The sequence below is a fragment of the Phalacrocorax carbo genome, chromosome 7 (assembly GCF_963921805.1).
Source record: "Phalacrocorax carbo chromosome 7, bPhaCar2.1, whole genome shotgun sequence".
Lineage (NCBI taxonomy): Eukaryota > Metazoa > Chordata > Aves > Suliformes > Phalacrocoracidae > Phalacrocorax > Phalacrocorax carbo.
Window position 1 is genome coordinate 11,437,495 of NC_087519.1, and position 24,399 is coordinate 11,461,893.

Consider the following 24,399-nt stretch of genomic DNA (forward strand, 5'->3'; position numbering starts at 1 on the left):
ACTGATCAGGTGTAAAAGGAAAATGAAAAGTCTCTAAATCAAAACAGCCAAAAGTCAACATCCCAAAATAAAGTGTTTCCAGTTAAAACGTATCAGCTAATTTCATCTCTGAGAAAGGCACCAAATGTACTGCTTTTAGTATAAATACACACAGAAGTCATAGACATAGTTGTAATTGCAAACACAAACATAAACCACACAAATCAGGGTCGCTGTATTTGCTGCTACTTGTTCATGACCCAAGAGCATTAGCAAGAGTAGCTGCAGAGAAGCTGCTGGCCAAAACCCCCTCCTCTCTGAAAATGCATGCTACCGTGTCAGGCCTGATTGTTTGAGGTAACGAGCCCTCCGTGCCCAGTTCCCAAGTGCTAGTAGGCACACGCTTAACTTCAAGCAGATGAGCAGTCCTTGCAGAAGTGAATTTTAAAAGAATTAACACAACTATATGATTTGCTTAGCATATATGGAGTCTTACCGTAAGAGGTGATTGTTTCTTAAAAGATTTCTTGGGATTTTTAACAAGGCTGACCCACGAGACATACTTTCTGACAAATAAAACGTGTGCATGTGACAGTTATGTATGTTAATTTTTCACACTTCAAAATATTAACCTTCACATTCTACAGTAGCTCCACGCAGGGACTGCTAGCACTGATGCTCTGCAGTGTGCGGAGGCTAAACACTGACATCATTATTATTATTTAACTTCATGCAGTATTTCTAAAACTGTCAAAGCAGCTCACTTAAAAATAGCTATGTGAATGAGCAACTCCACTGCAGCGCAAAGTCAAAATGTTGAGAAGTGGTACTGAAGGCAGTTGTCTTTATTTTCCCTTTTTGAGTAGGATAAACAAAGCAGACCGTGCAGCTTTACACAATTGTGCAATTTTACACATCTTACACGCTTTGTCTGGGTTCCATGTGAGCAGTCCCGTTACATCCCAGCCCAATTATATACATAGCCAAAAAGAGGAGCTGAAAACAGTTGGGCTATTCCGTTTTCTCTTCTTGTTTTGTTTTCATGAAAAACTCAGGCTTGTTGACGCACCTGTAAGCCAACAGCTGGGGAAGAATCCCATACATTATGTTCAATATCAGAAAAAACTGTTTTGCTTCTTCAGGGACTCTGTAGATGTAAGGAGTTCGAGCATGAAGAGAAGCACCAATATGGGAAAATTGAGCCTGTAGTGTGTATATAACGTATATGTAAAAAAAAGGTAAAGTTGATGCATATTTTGGAAAGTCAGCATAATCTGCATGCAAGTACGCACCTCCAGTGACATTTTCCAAGCCAGCCCTTTTATTCCAGAATTATCCATCAGACTGCACAGCGGTATAAAAATACGGCCTAAACTAATGTCATTAATATCTTGGTGTAAGAGACAGGAACTGCCAGTGCCATGGTAGGAGGTTTATTTTATGCACATGGTGGCACTGATCTTTACATCAGGTATAGGATTTCACCCTTGGCTTATAGGTGATTATTCATGCAGCAGGGTCCCTGACCCTGCCCCAGGCAAATGGCCGCTGAAGCGCACATCGCCGCCGAGATCCGCGCTCCTGAGCCTTGGCCCAGTAGTGGGGGCAGGACTCACACCCACCTACCTCGAAATGTTGTGTTTGGCATCAAGGGGAAGCAGACAGACTCTTGCTCTGAATAAAGTTAGAAAATAAAATCTTGGAAGCTATGTTAGTTCTGGTTTTGGTTTGGTTTTTTAAATCTTAATCCCAAGTCACCAGAGTCAGATCCCAGAACTCCGATGGTTTCAGAAAACATCTGCAATAGTTGGCTTTTGGGCTGGGGGTGGTTCTGAAGTATAGGTTAAGTTTACAGTGAAGGTTATACACAACGACAAGCTTGCTGGGCTGAGGTGTATTTTTAGCATAAACAAACATTTAAAGATAGAAGCATCAGGATAGTCACTGTCTTTTGTCTCCATCTGTTACCTGCTATTTCAAGCCGCAGCTTGTTCACATTAACTATTGTGTGTCCTTTTTTAATTATTATTATTTAGTCAGCAGTGGAGCAGATCTAAGAAGATAAACATCAATTTGATCTTAAGCAGAGCAGGAGAAAGGGACATGGGGATTTTAGTAACGCAGGGGAGTACACCATGGCCAAATCACGTCCTCTGTTCTGTCTTCAACAGGAGTTATTTTGGACTAACGAACATAGTTCTGTTCCCAGTTAGTGAAGCAGGAAGTGAAATACAGTGCAGGTGTTCTAATACACACCCCTCTAGCAAAAGGTTAGGCTGAGACCATACATCAAAACAGAAAAGGAAATCGGTTTTCAGGTGATTCTAACCACCTCCACTTAACAGGGAGAGCTGATCTAGCAAACCTGAGCCGGGAAACAGTAATCAAAGAAATCAAGTACAAACACACTTCAGCAGAGTGCCACTTAGCATGTTTCTGTAAATAGCTATTACACAGTAAACAGATGTTCAGGGGCACGGTATCAGCAGTCTTTTTATATCAGCCTAATAATTCAGTGCCCCTTACAGCCTGTTTGTTCTCATCTATCTCAGGCAGGAATGGCCTCTGGCACCTGGCTGTTCTTGCTTAGATCACCGCTACCTTTTCTCGCCTCGGGAGCCGGCCCAGCCCAGGCAGCCAGAGCATTAGTGCTCAGCAGCAAAGACATCCTGCTCTATGAGGCAGCAGTTTCCCAAGCAGATAGTCGGCCACCATCAGGCTTTGGGTAGGAGGTTTGGGGCTGTCTACTGTTTACCTAGGCACTAACAGCCTCCTGGTGGTGTTTTAGAGCCTCTTCTGGGGTCAACAAGCTGCTGAGCTATGTACATCTCTGTGGAGGACTGCAAGGCCTGCGTGCCTCCAGAAGTGGCCAGCTCTGTGTCATAGTAAGTTAATAGTAAATTCATAAGAAGTTCATAGTAAGCCTTGTCAGAAAGAGCTGTAAGGGACTGCTGCTGAGAGACCCAGAACTCCCACAGCTTCCTAGATGCCTTTGATGATCTAAGCCTTATTGTGTGGTCATGTCTCTTACAAGAGTTGTAGCACATTAGTGAGCTTTGAGCATTATAAAAAGAAAAAGCAGAAACATTTTGTTCTATTTGTAGCTCATGAAGATTTTTACTAGCTAATGAGGCACTATATAATGAAGTTACTGTTTATTAGACTTGTTTTTCAATATAACACATTATTTTTTCCTTTCATTACCAGGGAGGATATTTAGGTCTGTTAAAGTAACTTTTTTTTCTTTAATTTGATTTGCCTCTGTGGAAATTGTGTTATGTCTTTAATCTCATGTGCTTCCTTTCCATGACTGTACTCTGCTTCTGCCTTTTTTTTTTCTTCTCCCCCTTTTTCTTTACCCACTTGGGGCAGGGGGTGCGTCTTAAAAGCGGACCTCTCACCCACCAGTAGCCCAGTCCTGCCCTTCTTTCAAGTACCAGGCAGACTTGCACCAAATTGTAATTTTAAGCAGTAAGACAAGAGCTGTTAGTTAGGGCACATCCCTGTGCCTGTTGCACAATAGGCTGGCATGGCAGTAAGCGAGAGCAACCTTGAGTGTGTTGTGTTACCTCACTGCGATTGGGTCTGCTCAGAGAAAAAGCCATTCCTTGGTGCTTTCTGTTATTGAACCCTCTCTGAGTGAGGAATTTTGAGCATGAAACCCATAAACCTTGGCTGAGATGCTGCAAATGAGATGCTGCAGGTAAACTTCTAAGGTAGCCTTATCTGTTTAACATACAGCCTTTATTAACCTCAAAGCCTCGGCCAGTCTGCTGATCAGGCCGTCCCACAGCAATTGGAAGCTGCCTGGTGCTGGACGTGGCACTGCTCCACTTGACAACTGCAATTTGCATATGCCTGCTACTCGTCAGGCTTCTTGTCTGTATGAAATAGTTTGGGTTTGGATTTTTCTTATGCCATTTCTTGTCTGTAGTCTAATCATAGGTAAAACTTGGAGTATTTCTTACACTGCAGTCAAGAAAGCTAGGGACAGAGAAGGGCCTGAACCAGAAGAAGTTTAGGCGTCCTTCTTCACTCTGTGCCTTCTCTCTAAAACTGACTAAAATCAGGAAAAAAACATAACTGATTTTAGATGGGTTTGGACCAGGTCTCATGAGCCTAAGAAAAGCCATCAAATACAGTGGGGAGAGAGTAACCTAGAAAAATATGTTCCTTGGGTTTAGGTTGTCTTGTAAACAAGAGGCACTGCAGAAACTAGCCACCAAAAATTGCAGGATTAAGGAAGACACTTGGAGAAAGGGTAGAGAAAAACTTTTAGTCTAGTAGGGAAGTGGGCTCTGGAGAGTTGGTGGGCCAGAATGGTTTTGGCTAGCAGGGCTGTGGCTCACTTGCATAGGGAAATGCCAGTTTAATCAAGTTTACAGAGGCTATTCCAACCCTTTTATATAATTGAAGCTCCTGGAGCTTCAGTCGTGTGACATTTAAAGAGTGCTTCCTGAAGCTTCAGAAAACCCAATAAGGGTAACAACCGTGTTTTGGAGTCTGAATGTTAGTAGCAGAATAATTCAAGCTGACAGCTATATGTAATTCTGAGAAACAGTAAATATTTCTCTTTGTGTATGAAAGGCACTTTTAGAGGTTCTTAGTTTAGATGCATCACGTGGTATTTTGAGACTTGTTTTTGTAAAAAGTACATACTTCATAATGATAGAAATAAATTAAAATCTCCCCATTCCCCATCTGTAGGAGCAGTGTTCATTCCCAGGGGGCAATGCCCCCTGTTTCCATCAGTAGCTATTAACCTTTTTCAAACCTTTGTGCATAACAGAAAGCAAAATGTGTTTCAGCAACTACATATGTTTCAAGTATCAATTACAATGTTTTAACTTGAGAAAACAGTGGACAAATCTGAAATGTGTTTTGTGCCTCAAAATGACCAACATGAAAAATAATATAGAGTCCTCAGTTCATTGTCATGGACCTTTTTTGTCCCAGGTTGCTCACAGTTCACCAAGACAAATTAATTAAGTCATGCTCAGTTGCAGAATGACTGAAGTTCATTCTGCAGTGCATTACAGTAAAAACTACCAGAAAAAACTCCCAAACTTAAAGAAATGTTTTTTCTATTAGGATAAAATGTGGGGAGTGTGCAACAACATGCAGTTCTCTTAATCAGTTAGTTTTCATCAGCGCATGGTTTTTGCTTGTGCCTAGGACAAGCTTTCAAGAGTAAAATGGGAAATTTTGAGTGTTAGCTTTGGGTTACCAGTAGCTTTTCTTGTCTAATGTGTAAATCAGCATTACCCTGAAGCCAAACTACAAGGGACAACAGAGGGGTTTTAAACTTCAGCTTCAAAACGTTGCATGTATTAATCATACAGCTAAAAGGTACAAAGAGCCATTAAAAAGGAAAAAAAAAGTGAGAGTTTGTTGTTATGGGAAACATTAAAAAAAAAAAAAACACAACCCAAACATCAACAAAACAAACCCCAACAAACCAAAATCAAACCAGCTAACCAAAAATTGCCTCTAATCTGGGAGGCTGAGCTTTTTGGTAAATTTGCAAGATTACGATAGCCAGCACACTCTGCCTTCTGGTTTACTTTTCCTTGTGCTAAACAATCTTTGAAGGAGTGGTTTCTTTCCTGACTGACTGGGGAATTCATGAAACCTGAGTAATCCGTCAGTAGAGAGAGGTTCCTGACACTGGCTTGTCTACCTTAGCTAGCTTGTGCTTTTTTTAGATTAGATTGGGGCCAAATGCAATTGTATGATATTTATGATACCTTTTGAGCTTTTAAACCTCCTCATTAATAAGTTTGCCGGATTCTGTTTTGATATAATTTGGTGATTCAAGATCCTCTATAAGTTGGTGTGTTTAAAAAAACCCAAATAATTCATTCTCTGTGCTAGTTGCTCACAAACAGAAAGTAAACTGTCCCTTCCCCCGTCCTTACTGAGCAGTGAAACTGGACTGTAGTTTGTATCCATGATTGTTGTCTCTGGCCCGGGGAACAGTGTTGGTCTGTGATTGTTTAATAGTGGTACCTGAACTACGCTTATTACCATGTCCCTGTGTTCTCATTGTTGTTGCAGTATCACGTGCGTATTTTCCACACTGTCTGGATGCTCAGAGCACAATTCATTTCCTTACATTCAGTACAAATCAGTTGTCACTTTCTCAACTGCTAAATGGTCATCTATGCCATGAGAAGTCATTTACTAGTTCCTTTTGAATTTTTTTGTTTTGGCCAGCCTTCTCATAAGCATGAGCACCATCTAGTAATTAACTACAGTTCATTTAAGAGAATCAGAACAGAATGTGTTAAGAAAGTATGATTGTTGGTCTGCCTCTGGCAACACCAGCATGTCTTAGTGTTACTGTGGTTTGTGGCTCAGGGTGTTCCTAGTGTTGTATCAACATCATCAACTGATATTATTCATTTTGTTTAACTAGTAGATACTTTTTCCATTTATCTTCGTCAACTGTCTAGTTGGCCAAAACATAGTAAGGGAACAATGTATTTTACTGCTTTTTGCATTGTGGGTTTTTTTACACGGTTGACTGTTACAGCTGTAATTCAGGCTTCCTGTCGTGGTCTCAGCTAAAGAGTGTGCGGTGCTTAATAAGGTCTAAATGAGCCCAATAAAAAGATTATGCAGAAGGAGAAGTGTCTTCTAAAGCAAGAATGCAGTCATTAGAGATGTATAATAGGTTTGATTCTCCACTCCCTTGAATCAGTTTTTTACAGATACAAAAGGTGACCTGAGTTACAACGGCATAAAACCTGCATGAGAAGATCAAGCCCTGGGCCCCTTATTTAGTCTATAGTTCTCTACTTATTAATTTGTAATTCAAAAGTGATCATTTTACAAAGAAATACCTGAGCTAGTCCTCCAGCATGTATAAGGGTTATATCAGGCATCCAGGAACAACCAGGCACCAGCAGGCCATACAGAGCAATCACATAGTATGGCACAGAGTAGAACATGTATGCCAGCATCTGCATTTTAAACAGAAATATTAGTTGCTTTGCAGGGTGAGGGAGATACATTTTAAAATTAGCCAGCTGCGGACTCTGGAGTTAAGACTATTCAAAACTACAGTCCTTGCAGCAATGATTCCCAGGCCTTTTTGCAGCTATAACTTATTTGAGAAAAGAGTTTCACACCTGGATGCTGTTGATTGGATCCACCTACCCTAAGGCCTCTACTAATATTGACGGCTGTTGTCTCTTTGGCCCATACAAATCCTCTTCCTCTCAGGAAACATTTTCCTACCCATCACTGTCTTGAGACCATGCCAATAAGCATGGCCTGACCTAACTCAGTGCCCAACACAACATGGGTGTCCATTTCTCAAGCTCCATTGAACTTTTGGCTGGGAGGTGTGAAATCTACCCAAGCCACCCCTTTCTCAGAAAGAACAGGCCCAGCAGGGATTTTTGGTTTCTGCTCATTGCTTCATCTGTGAATTCTCTTACTGCTTCAAGCCCTGCCCCCATGTATCAGCCAGCCTTGCAAAAGAATGGCAACCTTGCAAATACTACAAAACTAAAGCAAAACATTTCCTCCTCTGCATGCTTGTGCAAATAGGGTTTGTAAAAAGTGTCATGTTTCAAGGAGTGTGTCACTGGTGGCAGAAGCATAAGATGAGCTTATGGACTGTAGTCCTACTACAGGCCTTTTTGCTCCATTATTCCAGACCAAAAGTCTACTTTGCCCTTCAAAGGAAGGGGGATGATCATAAAAAGCATGCAGATCTGTTTCATGGGCTATATTAAAAGAAGCCTGAGTAATTAGGAAGTGTAGTTCTAGGTAAATTATTTGAATCTAAGTTATCACAACAAAGAGTCGGTACCCTGTAGTAGAAAAGATGAAATACTGTTTAACTTGCCATGAACAAATACTCCCCGTATTGATCTTGTTATCTGTGAAACCCATGGCTTCATCTTTGTGCCAGTTAACAAATCACTTCTTAACACTCTATGCTCCACAGTCAATGCTTTACCTGAAGCTTAGGATAGGCAGCAGGATCTTTTATATAAGGCTCGTGAAGTTGAATATATAGCCGGCAGAGTTCAGCAGGGCAATCCAGAGCAATCTGAGAAGAATTTTTAAAACTTCCCGTGAACAAAGAATTTGTTCGAAAATGAGCTAACCTGATACCTGTTACCAGCCCTAAAGATTCACTAGTTACCTGCAGCACTGCTACCCTGGAGGCTTGCTCAAAATTTATTACAAAGGTGATCCATTTGGTCACCAATTAGAAAGCTGAAATGCATCCTCCTCTCAGCTCCTGCTCGGAGGGTTTGTGAGGAAATGCTGACAGCCTGCTTTAAAGACTGTGACTAGAAGTGAATACAATCAGTTGGCTATGCTGTAGTAAAAGTACAATTGCTATTTGCTCTGATAAACAGACTTTGATCCCAGCAAATGAACTTTCCAATGGAAAATTTCTCAAACAGTGGAAACTTCAGGTTAAGCACCCCATTTTAGAATAGCAAGCTATAGATGTCGTCCAAGAAAAGAGTTGCAATGTGGCAAGGTAGCAGTGGAGAGCAATGCAGAGACAGGTGTTACTTAAAAAATAGTAATTTTAAAAAGAGTAGCAAAGGAGAGATTACTGGATTTTACATTCCTATAGAAAGAACAAAAGTTCCCAATAAACACGAAGAGACCCCACAGCTGCAAAAGTAGTTCCTTTTCATGGTAGCCCTTAAAACTACTACAGAAAATACTATCCTAAAATGAGTTAGCAATCTGTGTCAACAGCTGTCACTGTGTGTTATGGCAAGACATAGTTAATGCCTAAGTTACAGGACTGAACAGTATGTTTTGCACAACTTCATTTCATGTGTGTTTGTTGTGTGACTTTGAGGGGGAGATGCAAAGATTTACAAACAGTGGGTATCCCTTCCTGTTCTTTTCCAGCATGGGCATCCCACAGGGAGGTCTGGGTGGGCTATAATGGATTATGTTTAATTAGCTTTTTCACAAAATCATGGTTACTGCAGCTTACACAGAGGTGTTCACTTGATCTCTGTAAGTAAGGCCAGTAAACAGTTGCTGTTTGGTAAAGGAAATACATAAGGAAATGACCACGCTGTCAAAATCAACAAAAAATTGTTCTGAGAAATGAAGAAGTGGGATTGCAGAACCAAGTTAGATGTTGGAGCATGAGACTAACATTTCCCACAGTGAAATTACAGGTAAAACAGCTGATTAATCTGCATCAGCGGTGCTCCAAAGTAGCATGATCTATAAGAAATGAAGCAGTCTGTGACAAGTTAGATGAAAAAAAAAATATTTTTGAGAGGCAAGTTTTCAGAGAAACAGCAGAAGATGACAGAGTAATGTGAGCAGCAGAACTACAAAAGGACAATCTGCGCTAGGTAAATAAAATGTTGCTTGGGTACTTATTGTCACCTCTTACTTGAATTATCTAGACAGGATCAGATCTACAAATCAAGCAAGCAGGCAGTTGTCTAAGACACCCTAACATCTGATATCTGTTCACTGAATGATATACAGCTTCCCTTCTGCTTAAGACAGAAACTGCTTTAGAGCTGACAAAGGACTAGATTTACCTGCTACTGGATTAATCTACTTCAAGCATTTTCAGTACTGATTCATTCCCTCAGAAATTTTAATTCAATCAACTACGCTTAAAAAGCAAACATATTTTTTAAAAATCAGCTCTTGGTAAGTAGAACAATGTGTGTTGTTCAGGTAATGTGGATAATTTTTTTTTCAGGTGGAGATGTTCTTGGTCTCACGCAGTGTACGTTAACTTGGTTTCCTATATAATTTTAACTGCATCTCTGTTTAGAAAAACATTAATAACACTTAAATTTAGTTGGTTTGTCTCCATGTTCTTGGACATAAATGTAACAACAGACCAATTGTGCACCTACTTTCTTTTGAAAAATATACTTTACACAGGGCAAAATGGAGAAGCAAAGCACCGCTAATTATCAGAAATAATCAAATTGTCCTTTATATATATAAGGCTTATTCCAACCCTGAAAGTCACAGGATTTCCCTTAACCAAAATGTATATACTTTTTCACACAGACACAATGATTTCAAATTTAAAAGTTTGACTGAAAATTAGAGGCCAGAATATTAAAATATCTTCAACTTACCATGCCCCTGAATATGCAAAACCCCGTTGCTAGAATGAGGTACGCAGCCAACATTAGATCTATTGGTCGTCGTAAGAGTCCTTTCTTCTGGACTTCCTGCACCACCTGCAACACAGAACGTGTTTAGTGAGTACATCCCAGTTCCACGACATGTATTTAACTCCAGATCAGTCACTACAAGAAGGGTGAAGTGATGAAACATTATGATAGACACAATTCTCAGTTACACTGCCACTGATTTCAGAGACAGAAAGATTTCCACATCTAAAAAGGTGACTTCAGACTTCACAGGATGCAGTCAGAAAAATTAACCTGAATGAACTCTAGAAATGGATGGATCCAACTAAAACCATTTCAATGCAGATTAGTTAACTTTCAAAGCAACTGAAATCAAATGAACACTAACTCTGCAATCATGTAAGGCTTTAAAGCAGCGTAACTAACTTCTCCAAAGTTGTGTCTTTTGTTAAGTGGAATGAATTCATTTTCCTGAGTGTCCTTATGTAGAAAAGCTTTGGAAACATAGGTCTGTCTCAAACATTTGAAGTAGAATCTAATACGCTTTGTAGAAGAGCTGTTTGGAGGGACAGCAATAGGAAGATCCATCTCATCATTGACAGTGAAGACTGGTTTTCAGCTACCTGTGACACTACTGAAATTAATGGAATATCCCTGGCATAAAAAAACTTTTCTGTGGCCAGCTGAGTTCAGTGAGCAAATATTATATCTTAATATGTAATGCAGAAATAGTGAATGAAATGTGTGTGCCTGTGCATATGGAGCATGTGGAAACCCTCCTTTCATTCTTTCATTACTGTAATCCACTGCTGTGGACTCCTCTGATGGGCACTGAAGCATTTCTTGGCATCTGGATCTGATCTGTTCTGTGCCTCCTTCCCTCAGCCTCAGAACAGGAACCCCCCCTCTGCACCATGTGGGCGCACGTGAAGGGTTCACACTCTACAGTAGCAAAGGCCATATAGATATCTAACGTGGAAGATGACTTGGAGGAACCAGCATCATCTCTTTGCCTACATGATAAAAATTACAAGACCCATGGAAATAATTCGAGGTACACTTGCAGCACTGTGTAGTCACAAAGTTATACGCACATCAGAGTATCTTTCTGTAGCTCAGAAGGAAAACTTCCCCATTTATATGTGTTACTCATTTCCTCTTCCTTTTTATTAGCCATGTGTTGGCATGCAGACAGCAAAAGAAAAACCAAATTTCCTTCCTGTTATACACTTGTGGAATTGTCTCCAAAGCACAAAACAATAATATTAGGATGTAGAGGCACAGTTAAAAGCACTCAGGATCAAGATACTCACAATAAAGTTATCGAAACAGGAGAACCTATCTTGCAAGCACAATTCCCAAGTAAGAACTGCAAGATCTGAATTGTATTTAATAAAAATAAGGCTATTTTAAACACATAGGCCATCTCTTTCATAAAACTATTTCTTTTTTTCTTTTAAAGGATCTCTTCCAGGTGATACCTTGGTTTTTCTAACACAAATAACAGATCTGTTTTGGCAGTATGGTGTCACTTCACAGTATTTGAAGTACTAGTGGAGGAATATTTATAATGTCACCTGCAAAGCCCGTCTACATTCTAGTGTTTATTCCTGTGAAAGATAAAGGCCTCCCATGGCTGCTGAGTTGCAAGTCATTTTCAGATGTAGACTACCTAAGGATAATGGAAAGTCTGAGGGTTGATATAGTTTCTTTCTGCTTTTGTCTAAGTATGAAGCTTACATGTGTATATATATCACTCCTCCTTTCAAAGGTATATTAAATGAATGTGCATATTTACTGTGATCACAAAGCTACGACAGAGGTTTGGACTTAGAGGTTTTGGAGACAAAGCCAATATTAGTGGAAACAACCTTTGGTGCACTACAAGTTGTGAAATTGCCAAGGTACATAAAACTCATCTTTTTTTCTCTATGCATACATTTATGCAAACAAAATGAACATGTAAAGCTTAAAAAAAGGCAGAAGTGAGAATCTGAAAGACAGCATGCGCTGTGCTGACAGACCTCAGCTATGTAGCAACTTTGCCTTACCCTTCTTTTACATAGCAAAGTCACATCAATACATGCTGAAATTAATTACGCGTTAAGTACACCGGCTAAGTAGCAATGACCTGCCACAGGTTTCCCATTTATTGAAAACAACATTGAATTCTGCACAAATCTCACCAACCCTGCTATTTCTTTTGTGCAGCAAGGAAGTGTGTAGGCACGCTTTGCAATTTCTCTCACTTCCAGGAGAAAAAACTGTTTTCCATAACTTCTGAGAGGCTCCTTACATGATCAGTTTTAAGGAACAGGAATAATCTTGTGTGCTGCCCACAGAAGTCAGTCCCTTCAGAATTCATGTGCAAATCTCAATTTATGTTTATTAATTCTGTTAATGAATTTTAAATTACATTAAAATTCTCTGAGCTGATATACTTGTAGATAAATCTGCTGGGTTTTGTAAGTACTGCAGCACAGCTTGGTTTGATTCTAAATGAGGGCATAACTCCATTCCTCTCCCATGCACCCACCTCTGTTGGAAAACACCCAAAATTTGATTACCTCTTCTCTGTCCCCACAGTGATTTTTTTATTTAACTAACTGGTTTACAGTAATATTATAGCAATGAATACCTTGGCCAACAGAATATACCTTACTTCTGCTGCTTTCATGTAAGTATTTTTCTATATACTTGCACTATAATGTTTAAAAGCATTATTACACTTTCTTCCTGAATCTTTTAATACCAGCTCTGAATAATGATAGCTAAAAAAAAAAGTTTTACAGCTAATTGCAAATGATCTGTTGAAAGAGAACCAAATATTTTCAGGACTTACAATGATTAGCTAACTGATTAGTAGCTTTACACACAATTATTTCCTGGAAACAATACTTAATTTAGGACTGAGTTGTATAAAAAATAGGAAAAAAATCATGAGTGTTAAATCATGTTAAAATTTAAACGCATTTTAAGGTATACGGTTATTGAACCCAGGTATTTATGCTTGGATATGGATCATAAATTAGCTGTGAAGATAAAATATGACTTCTAAAAAAGAAATTACTTAGGAAGGGTAGGAGGCCCCAATGAAAGGAATCAAGGCTTTTTCTGTGACCTTCTGAGCAAGGAAGTTTAGGTTTACAAGAAAGGATTCACTAAGAAGTGCAATGTTAAATTTTCAGATCACCAACTTTTTATGCACTCTCTTTCTGAAACAGAATTTAAAAACTAAGTTTCTCTGCAATATATACCGAAGAAAAATATCAAACCTAGGGAGGCAGTTTAGCTCCAATAAGCATAGGAGACATTGCTATATTTCAGCAATAAGCAGTCCATCATGTATTTTCTATAATAGCAATTTCTGTGGTGTTCTCAGTACTAGGAAAACAAACTGAAACCTTCATCCATCCTCCATGTTCTCACTAATATATATGGCAAAAATCGCCATCACTACCTTCAGCTACACTTAACTTCTCTACCCTGATGACTAAAGAACGTGTTTCTGGCCAGAATTAGTGATGCCTTTAAGTAAATCAGATCAGATTGCTTTGGGATGGGACACGTGGTTTTCTATAAGCCTACGCAGGTGGGTAGAAGAGGGTTTGGCACCTGAAGTCTCCTCCAATTTGCCTTTCATTGGAATCTGCCCTAAAAGTGGTGATTCTGTAGCGGCTTTTCAAACTTCAGGAGATATGAACATCTGTCTATACCCCACTTTCCTACTGAAGAATCATGGATGGATGGCTGAATGTTATCTTTCATATATTTCTGAGAAAATCTGTCAGTGCATCTTTTGCTGTTATTCTATGCCATAGGCTACGTCCCTTGCACACTGGCTGCCTATTAGCTATGGAATAGGAACTAACTCCTCCATCGATGTCTGTGTTTTCAGTTACAGAATGAACCTGACTGAGACTCAGGAGCTCTTGTCATGCAGAAATATTAATTGATTATATTACTTACAACTGATATGGTGTGCTGTGGCAATAAACTGGCTTGCTTATAGCAACAAAGAGTTAAAGATCTGTTCTGTGCTTTCCGCTGCAGGGATTTATTTTTTTTATAAAACAGTGCATAAACTATTATTGCATTTTTTGATTGCTCAGTTACTCTTATTACAGCCCACCTATTAAATGCAAAGGTCTGAGGAGTTTTAAGTAAAATTATTTTTACATATTTTTAAATAAATATAAACTGTGTAAATAATTTTCATATCAATTAATGTACAATGTCTTACCTTTAAAATCTAATATTGCAGAATGCACATTAAAAAATTATAAAGTACATGAAATCTGTAAGTCAGCTGCAGAAAAGTACTTTCCTGCAGAGCTGCTATAAGGATTTTGTGGTACTTTATGAAGCTGGTATATGTCAATATTTTCATCAGCTAAGAAATCAAAACAGTTAGAAACTGCCTAGATAGAGGGTAGTAACACAATTACACCTCAAAATTAGTTCTTTACTCTAAACATGAGATTCTTTTGCTTTTTCTTTATCCCACTATAATGAAATGGTCCTGCAGTACAGATATTTTTACAGCATCTACACAGCCCAGCAGCAATTGTCGTAACAGTGAACAGTTACAGTGCATTCCACACTCACTGAGGGACCTATAAAACTTGGTAGGAACAGCAAGGATATTTCAGTTTTCCTAACAGTAGCCAACACTTAAGTACAATAATATTACCTTGATTGGAGTGTCATGCATCACCGAAGGTTGGTTATAAATTCGGAACCCAGCCCATATGGGAAGGCAAATATATGGTATACTTAAGAAAAAAGCAGGACACACTTTTGTTCCATATTTGCCTGTTAAAAAACAATTCGATGCATGAGAATTTGTAAGCTATGTTGCAGAAGAGTTAGAAAAATATCCTGTGTAATATCAAACCTGAAGCAGCTATGGTAATGTGAACATAAAACATGAGAAATCACTGGTAAAATAACACAAAAATCTTGTTGAAAATCACATGCTCAATAGTGGTAGAGTCACAGGTGACAGAGTCTATCAGCCATTTAGGAAATTACGGGAGTTTTGAAGAGGACAGGAAGCCCCCTCAGTCACTCTGCACTAAGTAATCCTATAGGATGGGAGAGCTTTGAAATCTCTTAATGGAACCTGCTTCAAATCGAGAGATCATTCTTTTAAAAAATGGAAAGAATTCATGTATCCATTTTTTAAGATCTGATATTGCATTTGTTTTTCAAAGTCCTGATTTCTCCTACAGGCCTATAAGACAACACATAAATTCAGAGACCCATCCTCAGCCCAGATAAATCAGGAAAAACTGTGTCTTTTACACTGGCTACACTATGTCAGAAAGGAAGGCAGAAGGCATGCTATTGAGAACAAGTTCCTCAGCCTTCCCTAGGAAAGATGAAGATATACTGTCTCATTAAATCTGCTCATTAAACCTGCTGGCTGTTTTCTCTGTGGTGTGTGTGTATCCGCAAAGGAGGGGACTGGAGCGGCCCCAGGCTGCACCATGAATATTCCTCCTCTGTCATAAAATGGGGCCATAGCAAGGCTTTTCTAAAAGTGACTACAGGATTTGGACATATGAACATTTTTCTCAGCTGAACACTTGTCAGCTTTGAATCAATTTACCCTTTGCTAAAAGGGGAAACCTTTAATGGAGGGGGTGGCACTCTTAAAGGACCACCTGCCAATAATAATGATGTAAAATTTTTATTACAATTCTCAACCTCTAGCAGCACAGCTATGCACTGACTTAAGTTGGAAATCTAGAAATGTTAAATTTAGTTTGAAAATAGAATAACTTCCAGATTTCACTTTTAAAGTTGATTTGGATGCCTCTTGTAAGCTACTTGAAATTCAGACTATTAAGTAAATTGGAAATTTTATGCAAAATAAAATTTATATTTTTATGATACTAAGAGACAGTTATTGTCTCATTGCTTACATTAAATCTGGTTTGGATGAAACTCTTACGGGTATAACAAAGTACAATACTTTTCTTCCTTGAAAGCAATGTAAATTGAAAGGTTGGGGGGTTTTTTCTGGTCTCCATCTTCACTTCCTTATATTTAAATTTCAAAATATCTTGCATCTCTTTACTGATATTCCTAAAATTCCTCTTTCATGTTATTGCAGAAAGGAATCAACACTGCAGTAAAATATAGATAGCCTAATGCTGAATTCAGAAAATGTTAGTCATATAAATTATGTCCTTACCCACAATGTTTCCAGGCATAAAGACAATGATGCTCATGATAATGGAACCTAGCCAGTAGAGGCCAATAGTTCTATAGCTTTGTCTGTTTAAAAAAGAAAACAAGACATAATTATTGTACTGTCCCTAAAAAATACCTACCCCAAATCACCCTCAAATATTATGCTAATTGCCATGGTTCTATCTTAGTAAGTAATGGTTTTAAAATCTATACCACAAATCAACAGTGGATTCCTGCCTCTGAGAGGGGGATATGGAGAAATCCTACATTCATGTATGAGAAGGTTATCACATGAACAGTACAGGATTTGTGCTATACAGGATTAGTTATTTGCTGTTATGTTTCACTCATCTGAAGGCTGACTGCACGATTTTGCACATCATGGGTTGTACAAGACTATAAAAGAATTAATAATTAATTAATAATTTATTTCATTCTGCTAATGCTTCTATTACCAGTGGGTACATTAGCCTCTGGAATTTAAGTACTTATTTTCTCAAACTATTCAACAGCAAAAAACATAAGACTCTCTAGAAATAACTATTTTCTCTTAAAGAGCATGATACTCTCTAATGTGGATGAGAGAACATTACCATGCTGAATGATACATTATTCCTATCATAAATGCTATTTGGAAGAAAAAATGTTTTTTACACATGGTTCTAATGTGCATCATCTTCAAGCTTTCCTTTTAACTAACGCAAAGCATGCAGACAGGCTATGTGCTCTGCTGCAGAGTGAGGCAGACAGACTGCAACCGAATGCATTTGCTGGGCTTATTCAGCTGACAGAAAGGGTAAGTTGGTGAGGGTACAATTCCTGAAAGTAATGGAATTTTAATAGTGTTGCTTTGGCCTAAGACATCAAACAGTCCTGAAAGAAAAAATCTAAATACTGCATAGAAAAGGAAGCCCTCTGTATGTTATATGAGAACACAAGCAAAGAAAACAGTACTCAAATCAAAATTACTTACTCCCATGCAATAGCTGCCACCATCACCAGATACATCAGATAATGAACGGAGCCATCCCAATAGCAGATCACATGGCCATACGCAGTGTTCAGATACGGTTCACCCTAGGGAACATTTATTTTAAAAAAGATACAGTGATTAGAGGAAGAACAACAAACAATTAATAAAGACCAGCAGGAAAAAATTTCAGAAAAGTAATTGATGTTCTTTCAATCCAGGGGTACAGTTTTTGACTGACAATACACGTTTCCAAGCACAAACCTGATTTAGGTAGGATCAGATATAATTAAATCAGTTCTATGGTTGCAAAATAGGGTGCAAGATGGAAGGGAAAACTCCTATGTATGATTGTCAGCACTGTTCTGCTACATTATGGAAATATTACTTTACCATATTTTAGTGTTAAAAGCTACAAAATAAAGATACATTTAACATGGAATAAATAAAGATATAGCTAGCAGCCTAGAGATCTACAACAGCATTGAATATATTGATGACAAGGTATAACCTTGTAAGGTCCAACTCATTTCATGCTAAAGTTCATAGAATCTTTTCAATTACTTCAGTGACTTTCATTATCAAGCTCTTACTGAGCTATTTCTGGTAGATGTTGATACTCAGCCGCCAACAGATTCTGCTGACAAGCTATCTGGCATCATCATTTTTAAACTCTACTTCAATTCCTTTTACTAAAGTGATGAGGCAAAAATAATGATGCAATTTTGTTTCCTTCTCAGTGACACATTTAGGCACTGCAGTACTCATCCACTCCTGGGTGCTGGGTGTCTATGGCTTTCTGCAAACACATACAGTCTGTTCAAGTCCCTCAGAAGTTCATACAGCACAGTATTACTTAAACTAAGTGAAATAACATGGGAGCTTGAAAGCTATGCTATTTTTCCAAAAAAAGTCGGTGGTTTCAAGTCAGTGAAGGTTTTGTCCATAACAATAATGAAACGGGTCAATGACCAAATTCAGGAAGACTCTTCTGAATGTGTAAGTGGTTATTTTTCTGTGACAAATACTATACCAAATTATTTATAGTAAAGATTTTCTTCACATTTGTAAGCCAAACAATTGTTTACCTCTCTCAAGTAATGAGTCATGAATCCGTCAATAATTCCATCCTGTTCCAGACCAATTATCAGATTCACTACACTGGTAAAGGCAAATACAGCATAAACTGTAATAAGGGAAAAAAATAACAATAAAGATTTGGAATCACACAGTTGCTTCACAGTCCAATAAATTCAGTAAGGCAGAGATCTACTGAATGAAATGCATCTACTTCGAGGTCACAGATATTTAACATACAATAGGACCTTCCCACATTGCTTAGTATTTTTTTAATTAGTGGTTAGTCAACAAAGTTCTTAGGAAGCTTTTCTTAGGAACGTGAAATTCTGTAGAGCTGTAGGCACAGCCTCCTGGAAAGTCAGTGTCTGCAGAAAGGTCTATGTAGCCTTTCAAAAATCTTGGTCACACGAAGTGTACGACCTTGACTGTAGCCATCTCTTGGAAAGAAGAAAGAACAAAAAGGAGGCGGAGAGGGAAATGTGACTTGCTGTTTCTGGAGGTAAGCAAGGCAAACTGCATTAGCCACAGCATCCCATAGGAGACCTATCTGGCAAGTTAACGAGTCACTCCTTTGAGACAGGAAATTTATTTGTGATGGGTTTATGTTATTTATTTCCTTTGACTTCATCATGAACTGAGAGTTCCTGGCCTCATGTAGAACACTGGGGACAAACGCCTACAAGTTGTAATGAGGAGGAAGACAGAGGGCAAATATGGATGTTTTGTGTCCTGCTTTGCCTATGGGCCCATCTTGTAAAATTTGAAAAAACATTGGTGTTTTTTCTTCTAGATTTTTGCTATAAGGTAATATAGACCTAAGGTTTCCTTTCAAAAGGTAATCAATATCTCTATTCTTTTATGGCAAAGTATCAACATAGAAATCCCCACCTCCTACAGGCAGCTTGAGCCAGGAGTTGGGGATGGTTTGAACTTTCTTATATATCTCAAAGGTGAGTTAACACAAAAGCTTAAAAAAAAAATAGGAGAATTAAGGAAGTCAGTCACAGGAGGAACAAAGCCATGGAGGCCAAAAGATCAAAAAATCCCAAAGGAGTCCACTCAGGATAAGAGATGCATGAGAGGTCTACTGTGGTGCCTAAGTCCTGCTGCAAGGAGGATCTCAACAGAGCAGGTATGACAGTATTTCAAACACTTTCACAACCCAACTCAAGTGTTATTCTTTTCAAATGGGAGGTCTGGGTTGTCCCTAAGCTGGATCTCCTATCTGAAAAGAACAAAAAGGTTCAAAAGAGGCATTATTTCTCCTCCTTCCCCAGTCTTTCTTTCTTTCTTGGCTCCTTAGCACCTCAGCAGACTGGGTTCTGAAGCCATGCCTTAAATGTTCAATTTGAAATAACTGTCATAGAGTATCATTTATATAAATTAACACTTTCTAAATTTAGCTTCATTGTTACCAAGACATACCGTAAAACAGTGGGTCTTTTGGTGGTTTCCTTTTGACAAGAACACGAGCCAACAGAGCAATAAAAACCAGAACCAGCAATCCAACTGCAACAATTGCCCAGGAACTGTAACAATATTAAAAAGAAAAAGAATTTAAAAGAAAGAGGAAGAGACAGAATTTTGCTTCTTCAGCTTTTCTTACCAGCTATCCTCAAATGCACGCACCCTTAAAGTAACTTTTAATACTTTAAAAGGCTGTTTTTAAAGTCCATCATGTAGTCTGTCATCGTATTCATTTTAGAGTTTTGCAGAATTTATGTGCCTGTCTTTTCACATGTGATCATCTATAAAAAGAAAATATTAAAATAGCTAGATAAACAACATATCCAGGAGTCTAGATTTCTCTGACTAAAATCAGTCTTCATGCTGGTGTCTGCAAAAATAAACAAAAATGATGGAAAACTTAAAGGCCAACAGAGGTGAAAGTCACACGCACAGAGATTTCAAGGCTTAAAAGGATCATTAGGGACATTTAGTCTAACCTCAGCAAGAAATTATCTACTCAGGAAATTTCATAGTTTATTCAGAAATACAACACGACAGTCCCATGGAATAGGAGTAGCAGCGTGAAGCGCCTATGATGGTTCTAGGTTTAATTTCCAGTTTTGGAAGTGCTACCAAAGGTCTCCCCAGCCCTATAAGGCAGGATCACTTGCAGGGGTTCAGTAATCAACGCCGGTGGGCTCGGCAGAAAAGACCTTTGCTCTGAAGCCAGGCCTATAATGATAGCGCATGTAAAGTGGCAGTAGAGGGAAGCACAAAAATCTTTAGCACAAAGCAAATTTGTCTCCTTCCCCAAGAAAATGCAAGTTAAGAAAACCAGTTTGAAATTGGTTTATAGCTCTAAGTGTGCAAATTGTATTTAGTTCTCTTTAAGACAGACTCTCGTGCTCAGTCTTCACTTTTGTGCTTGTGTACGGGGGAAAAAAAGGGAGGAGTAAGTTAGGTAAAGTCCAGAAGCACAGGCTGAAAGTATTTGGTACATAATTTTATACATAATATCACTCTGTGTCAAGAAAACAACTTGTGGACAAACAATACTATGACAATTTCAGTGAAACTTGATGTAAAATTATTGCAAAAAAATTTGCAAGATCAAATATTTCAGAATATATATACACATACTGTCTAAGTCAAGATGAGCAGTCCTAGCTTGTTGATTTATTTTATGGTTTGAATCTTCTGCTAGTCTGTTTTCCCAGCGATGAATTTCTTCATGCCATTACAGCTGTTAATACTGCAGTGACTTTTCACTGCGGTCTATCAATTTGAAATAAATATTGGCAATGAATCAAGTAAGCCAGCACGTGTTATTCGGCATTTCTCTAGCAGTGAGAAGCAAAAAAATTAAGTTATTGGCCAGAAGGAGGAAAACGAGGAAGGAACAGATGTAGCAAAGCCTTAAAAACACGCACCAAATATTTGTGCAGCAAAGTTGCAAAACACCCCAGGCTGTGAGATCACAAAATACTACACAGACCCTTAGGTATACTGGGTTTTCGCTGAGAAGTGACTTTTTTTTTTCTAGACCTGCGGTCTAGATCCTGGGTTTTGCCGGGGCGCGGGCACATGGGTATCTCCAGTTAAACCTCGCACGCCCTACGGGCGCCTGAAGCGTGCGGATCGGGAGCTTTCCGAGGCTGCCGAGCTCTTCCACTCGCTTCTAACTAGAGCGGGGTTTTGTGCCTGCCTCGCCCGGGGGGCCGGCGGAGCCGCAGCGCCCTGGACCGCCTCCGGCGCCGCCGCCCCGGGGCTCACGGCGCGCTGCGGGCGCAGCTACCGCGGGGCCGGCGGTCCCCTGGGGGCCGGTTTGTCCTTTCGGCCTTCCCGGCCGGCCCGGCAATGACCCGCGCTCCGGAGACACCGGGACACGCTTCAGGTGATGCGAAACCGGCAGTTCTGAGGGTCCTGGGGTGAGCGGCAGGATCGGGCTCCCCGCTCACGTCCGCCTCCCCGTTTGCATCCCGGCACGGCTCCCGTGAGGGGAGGCGGACAGGACGCGGGGCTCTTCCCGCCCGAGCCGCTCCGCGCAGCGCCGGCTGCCTGCGGGGGGCCCGACCGGCGCCCTCCACCGCCCCGCTCCGCCTCCCGCCCCGTCCCGCTCAGCCCCGCAGTCGCAGCCGCTCCCGGCGCCGCCGCTAAAAGTACCCGCCGGGCTCCCGGGGTCCCCCGCTTCGCTCCGCTCCGCTCCCCTCCCGCCGGGCGGAGCCGCCCGGCCTCACCCGCCTCACCTGCCACCGGCCGCCAGGCAGTTGAAGAGGTACGTGACGGGGATGGCGGTGAGGGAGAGGACGAAGACGCCGGTAGCAGCCGAGGCGCTCATCCCCGCGGCGGGAGGCGGCAGCCGCCCTCTGCGCCCCGAGGCGCCGCCTCGCCTCAGCCCTTCAGGCCCCGCCGAGGGGCCCCCGGCAGCCCGCCCGCCGGCCCGCCGCCCCGCCGGCCTCTGCCCGCCGCCCGTCCCATCGCCGGCCGCGCACCCCGCGGCGGGCCGCCCCCTCCCGCCCTGCGCGGGAAAGGTTAAATCCGCCTCAGAAACCGGAGCCGGCCGATGTGCCCGCGGCGGCTCGGGGAGGGCCGCGGGACTCCCCCAGGCCTCAGCCCCGGTGCAGGGCAGCGCCCGAAAGGCGAGGCGGCGCCGAGCGAGGATGCCCGGGGCGATGCCGCCCCCGCGGGACCGTGGGCCCGGGGCGTCGCGGCGGGGGGGGCGGCACCGCGGCAGCAGGGAAGGGGGCTCCACCGGGAGCCGCCGAGTGGATGTTGTGGCAGGCGGAGGGGCCTGAACCCGGCGTTGTGAAAGGCTCCAGAGGTCAATGGTTGCCTGACGGCGCCGCAAGAAGCGGCAGGTGGATGCAGTGGCGTCCGCGGTGACTCTTCAGAAGCCATCCGTTCAGGCGAAAGGTGCTGGCTGGAAAAGAGGTTCCCTCCGTCCGACTAGCGCAGGAGTCTCTCTAAGAAACCCCCAAGAAAAATTTATGCATCTCTTTTTCCATCAGATTTTAGCTGGGTTATTAAGAACAAGGGCATCAGCATTTAAGAAAATGTTTTAGTTACAAACTTACTTTTTCCGTTCAAATGTCAAAAATAACACAAATTAGGCATATGTTTGAATTAATCCATCAGCATTTTACTCCGGCTTCAAACTTTGCTCACACATGAGTATCAACACTAAACTGTCAGTGTGCAAACGAAGATGGCCAAACAAGTCTTGTGTGCACGGCAAACAGAATTTAAAACTGCTGTTCCTAGAAGTTACTGAGCATTTAAGCCCAGGACATTTGCAAGAGAATGATCAACCCGTGTTGCTTGGGGAAAAACAGCAAGTGCATATCTAGCGTGCCAGGCAAGCTCCTTCTGGTAGAGATCAGGAAGTATTAAAGCCCTTGTAAATGCACCCGTCTGCAATAACGTGCACAATTCTGATTTCCTCATGGTGAAACGATACAGAGGAGGACTGCTAAGGTGGCTGAGGAAACAGGGCACTTATCCATAGCAAGAGGCTGAAGAGCTTGGCATATGAGTGCTCTCCATGAATACTTGAGGAGTTAATACCAGGGAGAGGAAAGCACTCTTTAATTTGAAGGACAAAGCCCTGAAGAAAATTCCAGTAGTTTCTGGAAAGAGATTTTTAGCTATGAGTAGTAAAGGGTCTCTAAGCCTTGTACAATAAGAGTAGTGAATTTAAAAAAAAAAAAAAAAAAAAAAGAGTCCAGTTTTAGAATGATATTTGATAAGTTTAAGCAATAGACTAATTGATCTGATTGCAGGAACGCAACTCGATGACCTGGGACATATCTATCCCTTATATATTATACACAAACAAATTCTTGCATAGAGTTTTCAAGTGAGAAAGGTCTAGAATCTGGCCACAGATACATGAATGGGTTAAACCACACTCAACCAAACTATCTGGTAAAAACATGATGCAACTCCTAAAAGTAATTTAGTCCACCCAAGTGTCAAAATTGCCATTGGATGAGTCAGGGCTAAATTTACCACCTCCAAATGCCTACCTTTCAATGCACAGCCGGTTTACTTCTCAAGCTTTCAAATGTATAGGCTGCTTATTTGTATGCAGCTGCCACAGTGCAGTCTCAAGATTCACGTCTCAGGCTTTGCTTCTTAGTTCCCATGTCCATAAAGTCAAATGCTATATGAGAAACTTCCTCCTTACCACTCTGCCAGCATATTCCGGCACTGATTTGCACCAGGCTGGTTAATCAAGTCCTATTTCAGCTTCTGAGTAGAAACTATCAGGGCACGTCATGCAGTAGGCACATAGCAGCTCACTTGTATGGGGTGCATTGTTGGAGTCCATCATGTTGAGATTTATCAACTTTTCATCAAAAAAAATAGTTATAATCATCTGGTAGCAGAAAAGACCTCTGAAATGAGATGTTTGAAGTGTTTGTTCAAAAGGGCATTTTTTTTCCTTTCATTTCCATCTCTCGCCCTGTGAAAGAAGCACTAGCAAGCCTTGCAGCTTCATCATGCCTTTCCATTTCCTCACAGAGGTGGCCCCCACGTCCACCCATGATAGTGCTGAACATGTGGATTCTGGTATTCCATGCTTTCCGTATC

The 24,399-nt window shown here is 40.8% G+C and overlaps 1 protein-coding gene across 3 annotated transcripts; it reads right to left on the reverse strand.

Moving 5' to 3' along the window:
• Positions 1–806: 806 nt before the first annotated feature.
• TM6SF1 (transmembrane 6 superfamily member 1) lies at positions 807–22,471 on the reverse strand. Of its 3 annotated transcripts, XM_064456298.1 has the most exons (10): positions 22,053–22,452; positions 19,783–19,886; positions 18,366–18,463; positions 17,281–17,384; positions 16,309–16,391; positions 14,800–14,921; positions 10,089–10,193; positions 7,952–8,044; positions 6,825–6,944; positions 807–1,182 (listed from the first exon to the last, which is right to left on the reverse strand). In XM_064456298.1, the coding sequence occupies exons 1-10, from the start codon at positions 22,142–22,144 to the stop codon at positions 991–993; spliced, it is 1,113 nt and encodes a 370-aa protein (XP_064312368.1). In that variant the 5' UTR covers positions 22,145–22,452; the 3' UTR covers positions 807–990. The 3 variants fall into 3 exon arrangements, with proteins under 3 accessions (XP_064312368.1, XP_064312369.1, XP_064312370.1); XM_064456299.1 differs by lacking the exon at positions 7,952–8,044 and having other exon boundaries at positions 22,053–22,458; XM_064456300.1 differs by lacking the exons at positions 807–1,182; positions 7,952–8,044; positions 10,089–10,193; positions 14,800–14,921 and having other exon boundaries at positions 6,826–6,944; positions 22,053–22,471.
• Positions 22,472–24,399: the final 1,928 nt, after the last annotated feature.